The sequence below is a fragment of the Dryobates pubescens genome, chromosome 1 (assembly GCF_014839835.1).
Source record: "Dryobates pubescens isolate bDryPub1 chromosome 1, bDryPub1.pri, whole genome shotgun sequence".
NCBI classification, from domain to species: Eukaryota; Metazoa; Chordata; class Aves; order Piciformes; family Picidae; genus Dryobates; species Dryobates pubescens.
The window spans coordinates 27790202-27810326 of NC_071612.1; the positions used below are offsets into that span (position 1 = coordinate 27790202).

Sequence of the window (20125 nt, forward strand, 5' to 3'; positions counted from 1 at the left end):
TGCTTCTCTTCCTCTGTAGCTGTGTTTTTCTTTCATCTGAATGTTTTGGTGACTGACAGTGCCCTGCTGCATCTCTTACCCAGCGCAGTGAATCAGTGCTGCCTTTTCTAAAGCTTGAAGGATTTAATGAGTTCAGTGTTGCTGTGCTGGTACCTTGTGTGTAGAAAGCCTTACTCTGCTCCTCTGCCTCCAGCAGAACCCTGCCTGATTGCATTTGCTGTCTCCACACTGAGGTATTTCTTTTACTAGTGCAAATCCGCTGCCTGCTTGGGACTGTAGGCTCAGCAGGGGTGCCCCCAGCCTGCTGCTGGGGTCCATAGACTGAGCAGGCAGGATGTGAGTATGAAGTGCCAGGTATTCAAGCTTCATCTCTCTCCATACCTGTGCTCAATTGCAGAACATGCTGGCTGAGAAGGTGGAGCAGCTGATGGAGTGGAGCTCCAGGCGCTCGGTGATCCGCATGAATGGGGACAAGTTCCGGAGGTTCGTGAAGGCTCCCCCCAGGAACTACTCTGTGCTGGTGATGTTCACTGCTCTGCAGCCACAGCGGCAGTGCTCTGTCTGCAGGTAACTGCTGCTCCCCTGGGCTCACTCCTCACCGCTCTGCTGGGGTGAACCTTTCAGCCAGCATGCAGGACGCTCAGCAGGGCTGGTCTTTGCATGGGGCAGATGCTTGCTGTGTGACAGGCTCCTGCAGGCCGCTCAGCCTCACCTCCAGCCCTGAAAGGTGATGGAGCAGCTTGTGCCAGGGGCCATCTCTAAGCATGTGGAGGAAAAGCAGTAGTCAGCATGGATTCACAAAGGAGAATCATGCTTGACCAATCTGATAGCCTTCTAATGGTGCGACTGGCTTGGTAGATAGCAGTAGGCACAAACTGGAACACAGGAAGTTCCACCTTAACATAAAGAAAAACTTCTTCATTTGAAGGTGCTCAGAGCTGTTGTGGACTCTCCTTCCCTAGAGACTTTCAAAACCCTCCTGGATGTGTTCCTGTGCAATGTAATTTAGGTGACCCAGCTTGAGCAGGGGAGTTTGGCTCAGTGATCTCCAGAGGCCCCATCCAACCCCTACCATTCTGTGAATGCAGCATTTGCAGTGCAAGCTTTGTCTTGTGTACCTATAACCATGTACTTGTGTGGCTGGAGATGGGGCTTCATACCTGTAGTCACAGCTTGCAGTATACTTTTGAATGGCTCCATTGTGGTCGCTGCAGTCAGTTGGTGAGTTGAGAGGGAGAGTGCAGGAACTACATTTCCAGGAGCTCACCCTGCACAGGTGGAGCTGTGGAGATGGAGGAGGTCAGGAGGCTTTCCGACGTCATTAAGCCAAGGGAAGTTTTTCTTCACAGCTTCCAGCACTTGGTTCCTGTTATCTCTTCTTTGTGTTGCCAGAATTCAACTTCAGGGAATGAAATAGCAGTTGAAGGTTTTCCATGTGACTTTGCATGGTTCCTTGTTTTCCTAGGTGATGGATAAGGCTGCAGGAGAGGCACCAGGTTCAGCTTGATGAAGGTCACTGTGTTTGTCATTATTACAGCCACAGCTAATTCTCTCCAGGGGTTATTTGTAGGGCACATGAGAACAGTGTCAGCGGTGCCATGGCTGAGGACAGCTCTGTGTCTTTTCCTGTTGTGAGCAGGAGATTGTAAGCTTCACCCTGGAGTGTGCCAGCCTGGCTGCTGATGTACGGAAGCAACTGAAAATGCTGGAGCATAAAATGAAGGAAAAAACTCAACCTCCTGCTTTCAGCTGGGTTTGTTTGAATAGAGGTGAAGTTACCCTCCACTTTTCCATGTGAAATCAAAGGAACTTAATGAGGTTGATCATACTGCACATAAAACTGTGAGCAGGCAAATGGACATTTTCAAATCAATGGCTGATTAATGGGCAGGAGCACTGAAAGGATGTCCAGGCTGGAATGCATGCATTGGTTAGCTACTCGCTGGCCCCTTTGCCTGAGGCTAAAATGGATTTTGAACTTAATCTGTAATGTTCTGTGAGGATGCTTTCATCCAAGATGTAACTGTTCCTTATCAAAATGTTTTCAGAGCCGTTGCATACGAAAAAAGTAATCAATGTCCCTTCAAAACAAAAATCACCTAGACCAAAACCTTTAACTTGGGATCATTTATCACAGGGATCAACACTTAGAGAGCAGGTAGTGAGAACATCCTTGATCGGTCTCTTAGCTCTACTGGGAGGGGATTTTTGAGCTTGGGTTCACAGAAGGAACAGGAAACATAGAAGGAGCTGCTGAAAGCTCTGCATTTTCATTTCCAGTGTACATCAGGACCTTGAGAGAAGCATTGAGAAGTCCTGTTTAAAAAGGCACTAATTGAATACTTGCATCCTGAGAGACTCCTCCTTCTTCCTGTGGTCACAGGGTTTGGTTTTGGTTTTTTTTTCCCCCCTTTGCAGCTTGTACAAAGTGTGCTTTGAGAGCTGCTTTTACCTGCAGAACACTGGCAGTCTTCTGGGATGCAGTGAGCAGAAGAGCATGGATTTTAGCTTGCCTTCTGCTGTTAGAAGTTCCTAGGCTGCATGAGCAGTGTAGTTTCCAGCTGGTGTCCGTACTCCTCAGGCTTGCCATGCTGCTGAATTTTCTGGACACATCTGCAGATGTTTCAGTGCTTTTCATCAGGACATGGAGTCACCCTAAACAAAAAGACATGCAAATGAGCATCTCAATCTGTTAGCTGTGGGGTATTGAGAAGAAGCCAAAAGACAAACTTAATCCCTTCTTCTCTCCATTTGGGAAAAACATCCCAGATAACAAAGCTGTTTTGGAGGTAAATTGCAGTGTTGGTCACAGTTCACTTTAGAGAGAGCTGAGTCTGGTTGAGAGGTGTCCCTGCCCATGGTGGGGAGGTTGGAGGAGATGAGCTCTGAGGTTCCTTCCAGCCTGAGCCGTTCTGTGGCAAAGAATTCCAGGCTCTTTTATTAATTTCCTAACATTGTGGTTTTGTTTTCCTTACTATAATGCTGGACTAATAGAACAAAATTAATCTAATGTAATACAGCTCAGGCTGTATAAATCTTGTTATCTGCCACAGACACCCACACGATAAATCTTCTGAAATGAAACTTTTAATGTTGCATGAGCACCTCCTGCATGGTGGGAGGCACTGCTGTGGAGCATTTGCTCAGCAGCTTGTTCTTGAGTCTGTGGAGTTTTCTTGGTGAGGCCCTTTTGACCTGGCCACTCTTTCCTGGCAGCTGGTTCATATTAGTGTTGTTGCTGTTGTGAGGAGGTTCTTAAGAAGTGGCAGCAGCAGCATTTCAGTCTCCACCTGAGATCCCTGCCAAAGCAATAGCAGTGCTACCATGGTTCTGATGAGCTGATGCCAAGAGTGGCTCTGCCCTCTGCCTTTGTAGGATTTCAGAGACACCAGCTGCTGGAACTGCTGCTCAAAAGTGAGATGTAGGTAAGAAGTGACAGAGCTGAGGTTGCCTCACGTTAATTGGAGGCAGAATGTTTTTCAGTGACCATGCTTGTGGTTTTTGCTCTTCCTGGATCTACAGAGGAGCAGCCAATGCTTCAGATAGTTAGTATGATGGGGTCAGCATTCTACCTGTCGGAAATGATACAGGGCAGTGTAGGGTGTGCTTCAGTTCTGTCTGGGGTAAACCTGTGACTTAGTATTCCTGCCCTCCTTGTTCCATGCCCTCCTTGTTTCATGCCCTCTTCACACCCCTCAAGAGCTACCATCAAGATGTATCACAGTGCTTTGCTACCTTCAGTGTGAGGAGGCTGTGCTTTGAACCCCTTGTAGAAAATCTACTACAGCCTTCTGCCAAATGGTGCTTCCTAAAGTTCACTTCCTACCTGTTCTGTTCATTCAAAGATGCAAAGGCCACGGGTAGCAAGAGTCTGCTCCCAAATCATGCACTGTCTGAGTCTCCCAGGAATCTTGTTTCACCACAAGTGAAAAGCAGACTGAGAATAACGCTGGCATGCAGGTGAAGTGGTTTGTGTCTTGTCCAGCTTTCATACAGCAGGTGTGCCAGGGCAGTGCCCTGCAGAGGGCCAAGGGTTGCACAGCATTTCTCTGTTGTCTGACTGCCCTCTTCAGGATGCTAGTGAGTGTCCATTTCTAGAGGGAATCCAGTGCCTAGAACACATTTCTTTTGCCCATGGACTGAGTGTGTAAGGCAGCAAGTTTTACACCATCAGCTAAAGGGTGGAAGATGAGTTTTGTTGGATTTCATGAGATTTTGTTCTTGGAGAGGGTGAGAGAGCACACAATGCAATTGCTGGTTTTTTTTCTGGTCGATTCTTTCACCTAGGATACATTACATGCTGCAGCCCAGCTCTGCTGGGGCTGTGTGTAGTTTATTTCATGCCTCAGGCTGGTCTGAGCTGTGAGGAAGTGGAGAAGTTCTTAAGGTGTCTGCCAGACGTGAGCAGTACCAGTGTGACTCCCTCCCCAACACCTAACCTCCTGGCCATGTGCAGCTGAGCGCTGATGAAGGAGGTTCAGTGGCAGTAATCCTGGCTGTCTTGTGCTGCACACCAGCTTGCCGCTCATGGCCTGAGCGTTGTCTCTACGGTGCTTAGTGGTTTCGAGGCTCATTCTGTGGCTCTGCTGTTTGAGGAAGGTCACTGCTGTCACACTGCTGTGTGGGGGTTTGACTGGTTTCAGAACTCCCTACCTGCAGCTGTCCCCAGAAAGGAAATGGAGATACTGTGGCTGAAGGCCCATGTGGGCATCTCCTGGCATGGATCTGTTGGTGGGTTCATGTGATACTACTAAGCCACTCCTCTTCTCAAGCTTTACTGTTTGTTAGCATCAGCCTGGGGGGGGTCTCTGCTGCAGTCTGACTTGGCACATTTCCAGTTCTGGAGAGGGTAAGTTGGAAGCAGTGTTCTGCACAGCTAGCCGAAGCTTTTTAGCTTTGATCATGTGGGTGCTGAGAATGGCCATGAAAGTGTAGTTCGTCCAACCCCTGCGAGTGCAATTCCTCTGACCACTGCACCTGGCTGCAGATTGTAGCAGGTGCCACAGGGGTGTCCGTTCCTTCCTCCCCAGGCAGGCCAATGAAGAGTACCAGGTGCTGGCTAACTCCTGGCGCTACTCCTCTGCCTTTTCCAACAAGCTGTTCTTCACCATCGTGGATTATGACGAAGGGGCAGATGTGTTTCAGCAGGTAAGCATCTGATACTCTGGAACATTCCGAATTTCTAGAGCTGGGTGTTGATTTGCCAAGGGACAAAAGCCAGATCACTTCCTTTGTAGGTGTAGGAGCCTCTGCCTGGTTCAAACCCCCAGGCACTGCAGTTCCCCTGAGATGAGTGAAGACAGATGATGCCGGTAGCCACTTCCAGCATTTTCCAAGTGGGTTTATGATGCTGGTTTATAGATTACATTATGCAGATTGTTTTTTTCAAGCCATTGTTAATGGCTTTTTTTTTTTTTTTTTTTTTTTAGAATTAAGTGCAATGCAACCAACCTTTGCATTTAAAGATTTCCTTTAGGGCGAAAAAGCTCTTAACTAACAGAGAGAGGGGGTCTGGGGCTGCCAGTGGAAAGAGGGGGTCTCAGTGGCTTCAGATTTTGCTTTTAGAATTGCAGTTCAAATAGTCTTTGAAAGCACCTTGCATTATGCTGCTGTGGTTATAATAACAGTAATAAAAAAATATTGTTAGACCTTGCCTTAAGCTGAGGAGTAGAAACTGGCATAGTCCAGTCCATCTCACTGCTTGTGTGAAAGGCCCCCGATGGGGTTATTTTCAGGTGGTTTGTATTTCAAGTCATATAAGGTTTGGATGAAACTAGATAAATACAGAAGTCTGTGACTGTCTTTGAGAACTCCAGGGCTAAGTGTGATACTGATGGCTATTTTAGGGTGTTTTGGGGGAAGTGTTCTGCTGAGCTCCTGTTTGTGTGCAGAGAAGTCATCCAGTACAGACAGCACAGCAGAGCGCCCCAGAAAGTAATGGTGCTGATTCGTCAGCTGCTGCCCCCAAACACTGCCATGCCAGAAGGCCTCTGTAGCTCAATGTTCTGTACCTCATGAACTCTTTCAGTCACCATCGTTTGGTTTAGCCTTTCTCAGGCCAGTTTTCATTTCCAGGTCAGGTCACAGAGGACTGTAATTTGCTTAGATGGAAAATGCTGTAGTTGCTGCTCATTTCTATTGATACATTCAGTTCTGGCCCTGATGTAATATTATGTTTCAGTAATGTGATGAAACTCATTTTGCAGGAGTAAAACAAACTCTGTCCCTGTGTTTGAAAGATCTCCAAATGAGTTTATTTTTAAGTACTTCCCCTGATTTTGCTTATAATAATTTTACATTATGTTTTCAAGTGGTTTTATTGCACCACTTCTGAAGATGGAGGAGTTTTCTGTAGTGAAATCATTCTATACCATCTTGCAAAGTCAAAGCACAAAACTGAGTGAGTTTTTGCTGTGCTGTCAGTAAGTGCAGTGGCATCACCATCGGCTAACAGATGTGTAGCTCCTAGGGCAAGCCCTGCAGCCTCAGCTGGCTCCTTGGGCCTGCCTGCATTCCAGGGGCTAGTGGTGTAGGAAGTGTGCCTTGAGGGCTGAATGCTTTAGGCTGGTTACCTTCAGATGAGTGAGAGCTGGCCAAGAGAAACCATAACAAGCTACTTGCATGCTTTATTTCCTCCCCTATAACTTTACCAGCTTGACTGGGGATTTTCTGTTTCATTAATTGGAGGTCAGCTCTTTGAGTGTGAGGACTGGAAAGCTCAGGATACTCAGAGGGCTGTGGGGGAAGTACTCTGAATAATTGAACACCCTAAAGAATCTACTGCAGGGAGCATTCTCAGCACACTTCCTACAGGACAACACGTGAAGATGTATAGCAAGAGAGTAATGTGTGGAGGAAAATGGTGCTTGTCATGCTGATGTGGTTGGTGCTGTCTTGTAGATAGAAGGGAACCATTCTGAGCACAGTCACTAATTGTTCTCTGCTGTTTTTCCTGGTTTTGTAGCTGAATATGAACTCTGCTCCGACTTTCATGCATTTTCCTCCTAAAGGTAAACCCAAGAGAGCTGATACGTTTGACCTGCAGAGGATTGGGTTTGCAGCTGAGCAGCTGGCGAAATGGATAGCCGACAGGACAGACGTTCATGTGAGTCTCACTGCTTTCACAGCTGAAGCCAGAGGCAGGCTGGGGACAGAGTCCTCCTTCCTTAAGACATTTCTCTCTCCTGTAGGTTCTAGAACACATTAAATAGAAAAAAACAAAACACCACCACCCAATAGTCGTGGTACTTGTGGTTGCCTCTTGTGTCTGCAGGTGATGTTCTGTTCCTGCCTTTAAATGTCGCACGGCCTTCCTCTGGGTGGACGAAAGCAGTGGTGGTGTGGTTGTTAGTTGTTAGCAAGTAAAATGTGCCTTACACAACAGATCCAAAGGGAGCTACTCCTAATTCAAACTCAACCTGCATACATGTTGTAGAAATTATGGGTTTGAGTTGAAAAATTCAAAGTGATGCTTAAAAACCCCTTTTTTCCTCTTATCTGCTTATTAAAGGCATTACTACAACTTCTTATTTACATGTGCCTTTAGGGATTAGTCTTTCTGACTCTGAGAGCAGATTTCAGCTGCTCCCTGTTTGTTTATCTGGCAGAGGCTCTGTGTGTTTACCTTTGTTTGTGATATGTATTGTCATTTCTCTTTCCAGATTAGAGTGTTCAGGCCTCCCAACTACTCTGGTACCATTGCCCTGGCTCTGCTGGTTTCCCTGGTCGGGGGCTTGTTGTATCTGCGGAGGAATAACCTGGAGTTCATCTACAACAAAACTGGTTGGGCCATGGCTGCTCTGGTAGGCAGGCTTGCATGACTCCTGCACTTGGGACTAGTTCCTTAGCATGCATGTCCTCATGAAAGCCTTTGCACTGATACACTGCTCAGAATGCTGCTAGCAGATGCAGTATCTGAGTCTAGGTTTTGGGGCAGGTTCTCCTGAGCAATGAGCATGAGTGAGTCACTGAGCATGAGCAAGGTGTATGTTTGTGTCCAAGCAAAGATCTGTAAGCAGGGGTGTTTGCTTTTGTTTAACCGTGCTCTGGGGACAGCAATGGGATTCCCATTCTGTACCTAAGGGTTACAGGTCAGAAATGCAATGCTGGAATGGTTTGGAGAATTGGTTTTTAGTCTTGCAGGGGTTTAAGACCAGGCTGGATGAGGCTCTGACCAGCCTGATCTACTGTGGGGTGTCCCTGCCCATGGTAGGGGGATTGGAACTAGATGATCCTTGTGGTCCCTTCCAACCCTGACTGATACTATGATAATAGGGATTAAAACTCTATTCTTCAAAGCAAGAGTCATTCTGCATTCAGTACATAGTTGAAGACATAATTAACTTCCTGGTTAAATTAAGCAAATGAGCACATCAGTTCTTTCCTGAACTATTTCCTGCACTCAGCAGCAGCTGGACATTTTACATCTGAAGGCAACTCTTCATTGTAGTGCAGAAAACTTACCCCATCAGCTGCGCCCTGTGAACAGGGTCAGTTCCCATGTTACCAGACCTCTAACACAATGGTATTAGTGCCCTTCAGTAATTGTCACCCTGCTGGTTGAATTGGCAAGCAGGACCAGAGTGAAAAGCAGTTCAGATGGCATCAGTGCTATGTTGTGGCTTATTGCCTGTGGAAGACTGGTTATTAAAAATGGAGAGCACTTGGAGGAGGCTTTGGAAAAGGTTTTATGCTGGAAGTATGAAATGGTTGATCATGGTGTGGAGCTGGTGCCTCCCCTTAAAAGTCATTATTGTTCTTTAGCCTTCAAAAAGCCTTGTGCTCTAAAGTGATGTTTAGCAAAGATCTCTTGCTTCCTACCCACACAGACATCAGGTTACTGCTGTCAGCTCTCCTGCTGGAGGGGACTGCACCCTGCAGGCTTGTGCAGAGGTGACCTCCCTGCTGTAAGGGCACAACTATGTGTGTAGACCCACAGAAGGACTTGGACAATCATTACTGCTTCAGTTCTAAGATGTAGTGTGGTTATGATTCTCTTGGCTGGTGCTTTTTACCCTACCAGGAGAATGCAGAGCTCCTTTTTTCATCTAAGCTCATTAAAGGAGACATGGAGAGGGTGTCGAGCTACAGGGAGTAAGTCATGCTTCATAAAATGCTTCTATGAAGGGCATAAATATGTAATAAATACACACAAAAATATTTTCTTCATGAATATTTTCTCCTTTTTGAGCTTTAAAGACCAGATTAAAGGGCCAGGATGCATAAAGGCCAGAGGCAGCCCATGCTGTTGGCAGCGTCCATGCCCCTGTCTGGCAGTCCTGCTGAGGCAGCGTGCAGCTGGGAAAGCAGAGGAGCTTGGGTTTCGTGGGGTGTGGGTGCTGCTGGGCAGCCAGCAGTCAGTAACCACAGGGGAAACAACCTTCTCAGTCTCAGCTGAATCCCTTTCATAGGTGTCCTGGAATGCAGCAGCTGACCCCTGTATCCCTGCAAACAGACAAGGCTCTCGTGTCTTTTCCTTGTTCTCCAGAGCTTCTTAGCTCGATTTGAAGAGCTTTTGTGCTCCCAAATGTTGGAGGGTTCTTATTTAATCGGAAGAACCACCCCACAGTGCCTCTTTGCCTGACAGAATGGTCTGTTTCCAAATTAGGAACAAATTCTCAGGTTTTGCTAGCAGGAGAAGAAAAGATCCCAGAGGCTCTGGCTGAGTTTTCCTTTGAGGACTTCATTGACACCAAGAAGTTGGGTCTTGTAGGTGATGTTTCCAGGACTCTCTGAGGAGAGGATTGAGAGCTGCAGTTGTGTGTTATGCAGAAAACAGTTTTCATGGGCTTGGATACCCAGGAGCAGAGCTCTCATCTCAGGCATGGATTTGTTGCCAGTTCACAGCAGAGCTGTGCTGGTGTTGTGCTCAGTGTCGGACTGCATGGCAGCAGGGCTGCAGCAGTCTCAGCCCCATGTGGAAGGCCTGCAGGCTCTGCTGGTCCCTTGCGGGCCTTGCAGCACTGCCCAGCAGACTTGGAATGGCAAACAGGATGACCGAGGCACAGTACTTGATACCCCACGTGCTACCCAAAAGGTATCCCTGGGTTATCTGTGAGTTTGGCTCAGATCCTGCCCTTCACCTGGGGATACTTTTCCCCCTGATGTGCTGGCACAGAGGTGAAGAAGGACCTCAGCCTTTAGCTATTTGCAGAGTCCTGTCCTTTTATACTGATACAGCAAGAAGCAAATCAGATTCCTCTCAAGAGTCTTCATTCTGTAAGCAGAGAGAATAAAAGATCATGTGGTATGAAGGGGCACATTTCTAACACTTTAGATAAGGAATTGCAGCACTCAGTACTGGTGCTGAGAGCTCTTTCATTCAGCTGGCTACAGTGTGGGCTGCAAGGGGGCTTTTGGCAGGGTTTTCTGTAGCAGCCTGCCAGTGTGATTCTCAGTTTTCTGTGTGTAGTTCAGGTTTGCCTGCATACCTCTGCAGTCTGGAAAGGCAAAATCTGTGCTCAGGTCAGAAGGCAGCTGCCTGGTAGTGGGCTGTTGCGCAAACACTGCCAAAGCACTTTGCCTCTGTGAAGCTCAAGCTGGAGCCATCAAGAGGGCACCTCTTGCAATCTGCTAAATTGGTCTTTGAGCAGCCCTGTCTCCTAGGACTGCTTAAATCACCGTGACCAGCCTGTGCTGCTGGGAGTGTGGAGGTGCAGTGAGCATGAGCACAGGTGCCAGCACTGTACTGGAGTGGTCCCAGGGTTGTGACAGTATCAGTGCTGGGAAGCCAGAGGCATGCTTAGATGAGCACAGCTTCCCACTGCTGTCTTTCTAACTTGGAAATCAAAAGCCACTGTTTGCCTTTCTTAAGGCAGTCTTCATGACTCACTGTGCCTCTGGTGTTTGTCATGCAGACCCTGCACAAGAGCTAAGGTCTGCTTCCCAGGCTGTCCAGCGTCCCTACCCTAACCTCACACAATTTCACTTTGCTGCCACCTTGGCTGCTGCTGCTTTTTGTAGCTGAACTGAAGCAAAGGCACACAGCACTACAGAAGAGCTCCACAGGGCAGCACGTACCTGCTGTCAATGACTGCAGCTTTTAATTATGGGTTCCTGTAGCATTTGATAGTCCTGAAGGCAAACAGGCAAGGCAAACGTTTGTGCTGGGCTCGAGGCAGGAAGAGCACAGAGTAGCATAGAATCGTTTCATGGAGGGTTGGATGATGCTTCAACAACAGTTTGCAGAATGTTTGCCTCCTTCCTGCCCTCTAGATGTGGCAGTTCCAAGTGCACATGAAGACCAGGGTTATGTCCTGGTCCAGGTGAGATTTTGCAAAGCTCTGTCTTGAGCTAACTCACTTTCCAACAGAAGTCATGAAGAATTTCATGAGAGCAGCATGTCTGAAAAACAAGGCAGGTGCTGGCTCTGGGTGGGTGAGCAACTGTGTGTCTGGAGGAAGCATCACCAGTGGGGGGTGTTGTTCCCCTGGGTAAACAAATAATATAGATAATAATATATTGCTTTTCTCTTCTTCCAGTGTGTTGTGTTTGCTATGACATCTGGCCAGATGTGGAATCACATCCGTGGACCCCCATATGCACATAAAAATCCTCAGAATGGACAAGTGGTGAGTTGGTGCTTTGCTTTGGAGGGGAGGTGCTGCACAGGCACTTCCCACACTGAGCCTGCACTGGAAGTGGCTGCTGGGCACTGGGTGACAGCTGGCAGGCTCTGAACATGCCAGGGCAAACAGAGGCTGGCTTGGAATCGTTCATAGGTGCCCCCATCTTCAGTAAAAGCTGATTTAGCTGAGCTCTTGGAATTGAGCTCTGACTTTGCTAGCATTAGATGCACCCAGCAGCACAGCACCTCAGGGCTCCTGCAGCACACCTTTGCCCTGGCTGTGGTACCTCAACAACGTCTGCACTGGAAATGGGGAGACATTCAGCCTGGACTACTCAGGGAGGCTTTTCCCTGCATAGATTTTGCTCTTGGAGCAGAGCTGTGTAGCCAGTCTCCATGTGGCCAGTGTGGCGCTCTCCTTCTAAGGTCTTGTAGGCTTTCAAGGCTTTTGAGAGTGGAGAAGGGAGCAGAGAGGAGAGGATTGTCCCATCTTTTCCCCCTTGCAGAAGGCAGTGTTCCACTGCTGCAGATGAACTTTTCTGTGACTCTTTCTGCCCTGCAGAAAGGTAATCAGCACTCGAAGGGTGCAGGCGTTCCTTTTGCTGAAGGAAAGTGGCAGCATCTGGGAATTGCCTTGGGAATTACTAAGCAAGGAAGCCTGCAGAGCCTTTTCCATGGAGCACTTTTCCATGGAGCACTTTTCCATGGAGCACTTTTCCATGGAGCACTTTTCCATGGAGCACTTTTCCATGGAGCACTTTTCCATGGAGCACTTTTCCATGGAGCTTTGCTGGCAAGCTTTGAGGCTGTCATTTCAACATGAGGGGTGAGATTTCTTCTCTGCCTGTGAGCAGTGTCAAGAGAGGGAACATGCATTTGAGCATAAATTAAGCAGCATTCTCCAGACAGTCCTTCATTCACCCATGATCTCCAGTGCAGAGAAATGCCCTTTTGTGTGGTTATTTTGTATGGCGCATAAGGAGCTTCTTAAAGGAGCAGCTGATAGGATGCACAGCAGTGGGTTGCAGAGTGAGCAGGTGTAAGGCACAGCACATTTTCTCAGTGTTTAATACTTGCCGAGTTAGACTTCCACCTTTCTTAGGAACAGGCTAGCTCATTTGTAGATGCTTGCACTCAGAAGAGGAAGCATTTTTCACTGTTCCATTAAGTCAGTCATTAATATTTATGTGAAAAATGGTGAAGGCTGGAGTGCTTTAGGTACAGTGCAAATTGGAGAGCCCTTTACTGAAGGTCTTGGAAATCTGGGTTTTGAGCAGTAAACAAAAACATGAAATAACCTCCTGGATATCCAGAGGTCCTGAGGTCACTTAGCAGAGCAGAATGCTCTGCATGGAGAGAAAACAGAATTACCATTTCAAAGAGGGAAGTTGCATGCATTTAGTAGCCCTATGCACTTCTAATATGGGTCAATGGAATGAAAGAAGTTTGACTATGATTTTTTTTATGTATTCTTTATAATCACTGCTCTAAAACACGTTCCAAACAGAACAATATTCTGCAGGACTTACTAATCGGACTGGGAATCCCTGCAGATAAAATGGTTACCTAGTTGTCTCTGTGGCTAAGGACCAGGGACAGAGATTGAAGTGGCTATTATTTTTTCCAGACACAGAACCCTTCAGTGAATGGGATCAGGAATGAAGCAGCACCATCTGAGCTCACCCAGTGCTGCCATTTCAGATAGTATTGATGCTGGAAACAGGGAGAAAAGACCTGGATTGTCTTCAGAACACAGCCACCTGTAGTGCCATTGAAATGTTCTGTATGTCAAAGCAAGGCTTTAAAACTGAGCTCAGGAATGTGCAGCAGTGTTTGAGCATAGCAGCATCTGCAGCCCCTGTGTGCCACTGTAAGGAACTGGAGAGAGCTGTGCCAGCCTGCGCTGCTGCTCCTGGGCAGGGAGGGCAAGCAATGCCAGCACTGGGGCAGCTGCACAGCTTAGGAATGGGAGTTAAGGCTCCATTTAAGAGCCAAATTGAATTAAATTCATGCTGTTGGTCATTCAATATGCCAGTAATTGATCACTTTCATTTTTATTAATCATCTCTGGGCAACACAGAGCCAGGAGGGCATGATGTGGATGTCTGTGCCACTGCAGGCAGTGCTCCCAGAGGGGCAGTGCTTTGTTTACTGCTGTGTTTTTCCCACTGTGTCCCTTTCAGCCCCTAAAAGTACTTAAGAGTCAAGCCTACCAATATTTTGCAAAGTGTAAAAATGAAGCAGTACACAGACTATTTGTTTGATTTCTGGTTCCCTAACCCCACTAAGATACTGCAAAGTTTACTTTACTGAAGAGCAAACAGTGCAGTCTCTCCAAAGAAGCCTCTGTACAGCTGAGGAGGAAGTTCCAGAAGCAGCAGATTGGAGAGATTCAAAGCACTGTTACTCAGAGGATGCTTGCTGTGTGTGGCTGGAGGACAGCCCCTGCAGAAAAGCTGGCAGCTACAGCAGGGGCTGGAGTGAGAACAGACACGGCTGAAATGGGAGACACACAGCAGCAATTAGAAACAGACCAGGAAGAAGGTCCAGCAGAAGGCTGGGGCAGGTGATCAGTGCACCACTGCTGATACATTTGGTGTCTTTAAAATTAGCCTCTCTTCAGGGGAGCTTTCTGCCTTGGAGAACTGAGGACTGCTGTAAGGTTGGGTTGTTCACATCGTTACTATCATGGTACCAAGTTCAGACCAAATGCACAGTACTGATCTGAGGCCTTTGAGGTCTTGTTCTTCTTTTTGCTCCTTTTGTGTTTTGACCATCTGCACAGCATTTTGTATGGTTCTGATACAGCAAAATATTCAGTGTTTAGCTCCTAGTGCAGGAGGACCCTTGTAAAGTGTCCACTCGTGCACCAGTGCATCCTACCAAACACTTTGACTTAAGATTTTGCTCTGAGAGGTGTTTCAGTTGTTGGGTGTGTTACAGATGCAGTGCTCTGTACCTTTCTTAACAGGCAGGCCACACTAGTGACTTGTATTCAGCCTGCTCTTACATAGTGGATTCTTTGGGGATTTTTCAGGTGTTGATTTGTGTATAACCTTCATTTCTTCCCCTGTAGTGGTGTGGTTGATCTCTCTTCCTTTCTGGCATCAGCTGAATTCATTAGTTCTTCTTTGGCTACAGTCAGCATGGCTTCACCAAGGGCAAATCCTGCCTGACCAACCTGGTGGCCTTCTATGAACAGGTGACAACATTAATAGATGAGGGGCAGCAACTGATGTTGTTTGCCTGGGCCTGAGCAAAGCCTTCGACACTGTCCCGCACCACAGCCTGGTCTCCACACTGGTGACACATGGGTTGGATGGGTGACCACTAGGTGGATACAGAACTGGCTTGATGGCTTCACCCAAAGAGTGGCTGTCCATGGGTCCATGTCCCAGTGGAGGCCAGGGACAAGCAGAGTCCCTCAGGGATCAGTCCTGGGACCAGGCTTGTTCAACATCTTTGTGGGTGCCATGGGCAGTGGCATTGAGTGCACCCTCAGCAAGTTTGCTGATGACACCAAGCTGTGTGGTGCAGCAGACAGCTGGAGGGAAGGGATGCCATCCAGAGGGACCTGGACAGGCTGGAGAGGTGGGCACAAGCCAACCTCATGAGGTTCAACAAGACCAAGTGCAGGGTCCTGCAGCTGGGTTCTGACAATCCCAGGCACAAATCCAGGCTGGGCAGTGACTGGCTGGAAAGCAGCCCTGAGGAGAGGGACTTGGGGGTGCTGGTGGAGGAGAAGCTCAACATGAGCTCTCAGTGTGCACTTGCAGCCCAGAAAGGCCAATCAGATCCTGGGCTGCAGCAAGAGAAGTGTGGCCAGCAGGGCAAGGGAGGTGATTCTCCCCCTCTGCTCAGTTCTGGTGAGACCCCACCTGGAGTACTGCATCCAGCTCTGGAGCCTCTATTACAAGAGGGATCTGGAGGTGCTGGAAGGTGTCCAGAGAAGGGCCACGAGGATGAGCAGAGGACTGGAGCACCTCTCCTGTGAGGACAGACTGAAGGAGTTGGGGCTGTTCAGTCTGGAGAAGAGAAGGCTCTGAGGTGACCTCATTGTGGCCTTCCAGTATCTGAAGGGGGCTACAAGAAGGCTGGGGAGGGACTTCTCAGGATATTAGGTAGTGATAGGACTAGGAGGAATGGAATGAAGCTGGAGGTAGGGAGATTCAGGCTGGAGATGAGGAGGAAGTTCTTGACCATGAGAGTGGTGAAGCCCTGGAATGGGTTGTCCAGGGAGGTGGTTGGGGCCCTGTTCCTGGAGGTGTTTAAGGCCAGGCTGGATGAGGCTCTGGCCAGGCTGATCTAGTGTGGGGTGTCCCTGCCCATGGCAGGGGGGTTGGAACTAGGTGATCCTTGTGGTCCCTTCCAACCCTGAGTGGTTCTATGATTCTTTTTACACTCAAGTCATCATCTTAAAACTTAATAAATCCCAGGATCCAGAGTTCCTTCATGTGCTTTTAAACAGCCAGTTATTCAGCCTGCTCAAACTCGCTTTCCTCCAGGTTTAGGTGGAACAATGACTTGCCAAAGTGCAGATGAACAGTAGCACATTGGCTTTGCCAAGAGGGTTAATTGCCTTGAGGGAGAGGTGGTGCCTGCTGGATCTGGTATCTGTCATTTTCTGTGTTTCAAGGTGCATTCAGTCACATCTCCCTTCCTTCCTCCCAGTGTGCTCAGTGTCTGTTTGCTGCTGTGCAGGTTCACACTGATGTGCTCAGTCTCAGCTGCCCTGCAGACCTCAACGCATACAACTGCTGCCAGGCTCCAAGACTGAAGTGCTGGGGTTGGAATTCTGCTGTTGGAATTTTCCTTTAAGATTTTGTGAGCTATAGATGCATCCTGCCAGCTGTGGGCCCCTGAGACCCTTGTGTTTATCATTCTGTCCTGCACACTGATTTCTTTGCTTGGTCTCTGGTTCAGTGGCTGAAGCAGAATTGTCTGCAGGGTCACCAGAGCTGACCTGCTGACAGCTTCCATTTTATATCACTAAGCCTCTTGACCTTTTAGGAGGGAAATGTTTTTGCTAGTCAGTCTCTTTCCATTCTTTCTAAGCTCTCTTTGTTCATTGTATTCCATTAGGGATTATTAATCAGGCCTGGAACCCTTCCCTGAAAGGTCACAGTTTCATTTCTTTCTTTACTTATTTTTAAGGTGTGTGGAGTACATGTTCAAGACAGCACAAGAAACTGACACTGTTCTGCTCACCAGGTGTTTCTAGTGTGCATGACTTCTCTCAGGACTTCATTTCAGTTGAACTCTTTGGAATGTAGGAATCTTCAAGTGAAGTTTTGAATGCACCACTATTAATCTGCTATTTACTGAACCAGCTCAGGTCACTGTATCTTTCTACCAGTGTACTTTATACTTTTTCAGGGCCCTTTTTTTCCATGGCAAATGCACTGGAAATGTTAACTGCTTCTCGTGGCACTGCTGGGCAGCTGAGGACAGAGGATGCCAGGTGTCACATCCCAGCCACAAAGCTCTGCTGGCAGTGATCTGCTTCCATTCATGTCAGGTCAACCACAAGGGGTTCTTTTTCTGCACACTTTTCAGTTCTTCAGCTTTGTGATACCTTTCCTCTTGAGTGAAGTTTGAGCTCTCTCTTGACCTTGTTCTCCTCATCCAAAGCCTGAAGCTCAGCTTCTCATTTCCATTTTCCCACAAGCTTGCCCATGTCAGTGCTTAGTTCAGGTAAGGGTTACTCTTTGGAATTTGAAGCCCATGCCATCTTTGATTTCCACCTTCTCTGCTTTAGTTCACATTACACAGGGCAATGGCCTGTAATCCTTTTGAATGAAGTTAAAGGGACTCCAGGAGTTCACCCAGTACACTCCCAGTTGATGCTGGCTTGTTCAGTCCATTAGAACAAAGAGGGACTGGGGTGAAGTAGAGCCACTTGAGATCTTTATAGTGTGGCTATTGGATTTGGAGAGTTCATGTGCCCTGCTGGATAATACAGACACATAGCCTTTGAGTCCTCAGCAGGAGGACTGAAGCAACTCTACATCAGTGCTGGTGCCAGAAGAACACCCATTCATCTTTCAGATGTTTCCTGTTCTGAACATTGTTCTGCTCTGGAGGGTGATGTTGAGCAGGAGGCTCTCCCATGAAGACATTTCAGTTGCAGGTCTGTAGCTGATATCCTTCTTCCTGTAATGTTCTCTTAGATTTGGTCAAATCCATTCTGGTAATGAATGGTCAGATCATGGATCTCTCTTTCCTGCTAATGTGTGCATGGAGGAGAGCTAGCTAGAGCTTTGGGTCATGGCTGCTTTTGGACTGGGAACACTGCTCTTTGTCTGTTGAGAAGACTGAACCTCAGGAGTCAACTCTGAGTCTGGACTTTACTATTTTGCTGCTGACTTTTCTTTCACACCTTCAAGGGTTTGCTACACAAATTCAGATGAGAAAATAACTTGCTGAAGAGTCTACTTGAGCTGAAGATCTTTGCTCTTCAGTCTTGTCACTTTCTGTTGTCAGGGAAATGCCTCTGAAGGAATGTTCAGAAAACACAACTAGCAAAGGGTAAACTGCTTGTTGCGTCCCAAATGGTGCTGAGCAGAGATTCTAAATGATGTGTGATGGGAGGGGCCTGTGTGTAATTGGCAGCTGATGGAAATCCACAGACACCGCGCTGCAACCTTCAGCTTTACGTCCTGCCCTACTTCAGCTTGAGTAGAGATAAGGCTGATAGAATTTTTGTTTAATTGCTAAATCAAAATTTTCTCAGCTGAGCAGCTGTGGAACATTAGAAACAGTTCAGTGGGGATTTTCTATCACGTTTTCAAGTGCTGCAATGAGGGAATACCCTGCGAAGATAATTCCTCAGTGTGCTATGAAGGTAATGTTCCTGTATTTAACAGATCATCCCATAGAAATACTTCGTCCTCTCTATGATTTTCAAGCACCACATTCAGTCCTTTTATGTTTTGTAATTTTCTGCAGCTCTTGAGATGTTAGTAAAAACACCTCCTGCAGCTGCTGTTGAGGTGCTAAACACAGCCAGTGACTGACAGTCTTCTAGCAGAGCTGACCGTCACCCTGTGTGTGTGTCTCTGTATTTGCTGACTGTAATGTACCCTCTCTGCACTGGAAAGGCCACTGCTAGTGTGCCTGATAATTCTATCTTAATTTGGCAAGCTGAAACAAAGGAAATGGAACACTTCCAGACATGCAGAAGTTGCATTTTAATACATACCTAAGCCCAGCACAGTTCTCAACAGTTTGCCAGAGGAGGGTTGGTAAATGGTATTTCAGAGACCAGTTTCAAGGGAGACAAAAGAGTAACCTTCAAACTTCCTCTGACTTTGTTTCTTATCAGTCATGCAAGTGTCAGTCACAACAGGAATGCTCCAGAAGGCTTTGAATTGTCAATAGAGGAGGCATGTCTTTGGCTAGAGCAGAGCAGATAACACCATTATCAGTGTTCTGACAGTAGAGCCAATTCCTGCTGCACAGGCTGAAATGCACTGTAGATGTTAGTATAATGATAAATATGTCAGACTCTTCAGCTGGGTTCTGACTGTTCCTCTCAGGCCTGATACAGTATCAAGTCCCATTTTCATCTTTCATACATTTTTATGAGCACTTTTTTGGGGAAAAAAATAACTTCCCAACAGATTTCTGACCTCCTTGTTAGGCAATGGAGGTGGCTCTGGGCAACGTGATCTAGTGTGAGGTGTCCCTGCTCAGGGCAGGGGGGTTGGGACTGGATGATCCTTGAGGTCCCTTCCAACCCAATTCTATGATTCTGTGATAGGTGATGGAATCCTCTTGCTTCCACCACCTCTTGAGTGCCCATGCACAACACATTACACATGGCAGCTTCTAACCCTCACAAGTCCTTCTGGAGACATGTTGCAGTCAAAGTCAGTGCTTCATCTATCACTTGCCTTCTGGGATGAGCAGGGAGGAGCTGCATCATGATGGGAAACAAAAAGTAATAAATGTCTTCTGATGAGGGGCAGAGAAAAGAGCTCAGCCCAGAGGAATGTCATGAAGTCTCTCACAGGTCTTTGTTCTGGTTCAGGCTCTTGGTGTTAGCCATACCTTTATTCACTGGATAGTTTGCTGTCCAGGCCAGTTTGACAGAACCTGAGGGACATTTCTAACCCCAAAACCACATGGGGGACAGTTTTCCTGATGAATCCCTTGCCTAAGGTCACTTGCAGAACCCTTCCTTTCATATTGAAAGCTTTTTTGTTGTGGCAGCCACTTTAATGTTCTACAGCTAAGTGTTATGTAGAAAGCAATGCAGTGGATTGAAATCCTTTCACATGGAGGAAATGGCTTTCCTTTGTAGTTTGCTCTGAGCAGTTATTCAGCTTATTGTATGCTACAGATCTTCCTAACTATTGATGTTCTGGAGTTCTGTCACCAATAAACCATCAACATGAAATATTGGCTCTGCTGAAATCAATAGCAAAATGCTTATTGGCTTGTTTTGAATCAGCATTTCAGCCAAAATGTTTTACATACAGAGAAGAATCCTCTGTGAGCAGCAAGGGGCTGCAAGCTACATGGATCAAAGCCACTGCTGGGTCTGGAACTAGAGCT

General features: G+C 47.2%; 1 protein-coding gene across 2 annotated transcripts in view; it reads left to right on the forward strand.

The window, feature by feature from the left end:
* The first annotated feature begins 388 nt into the window (after positions 1-388).
* TUSC3 (tumor suppressor candidate 3) overlaps positions 389-20125 on the forward strand; it is a 36601-nt gene continuing 16864 nt past the window's right edge. The window contains exons 1-5 of one of the 2 annotated variants that reach the window (XM_054163228.1): positions 389-567; positions 5031-5148; positions 6965-7105; positions 7662-7802; positions 11481-11570. In XM_054163228.1, coding sequence (XP_054019203.1) covers positions 401-567; positions 5031-5148; positions 6965-7105; positions 7662-7802; positions 11481-11570 — 657 coding nt within the window. In that variant the 5' untranslated portion in view covers positions 389-400. The remainder of the gene's footprint in view (positions 568-5030; positions 5149-6964; positions 7106-7661; positions 7803-11480; positions 11571-20125) is intronic. The other variant, XM_054163221.1, reaches the window with a different exon arrangement.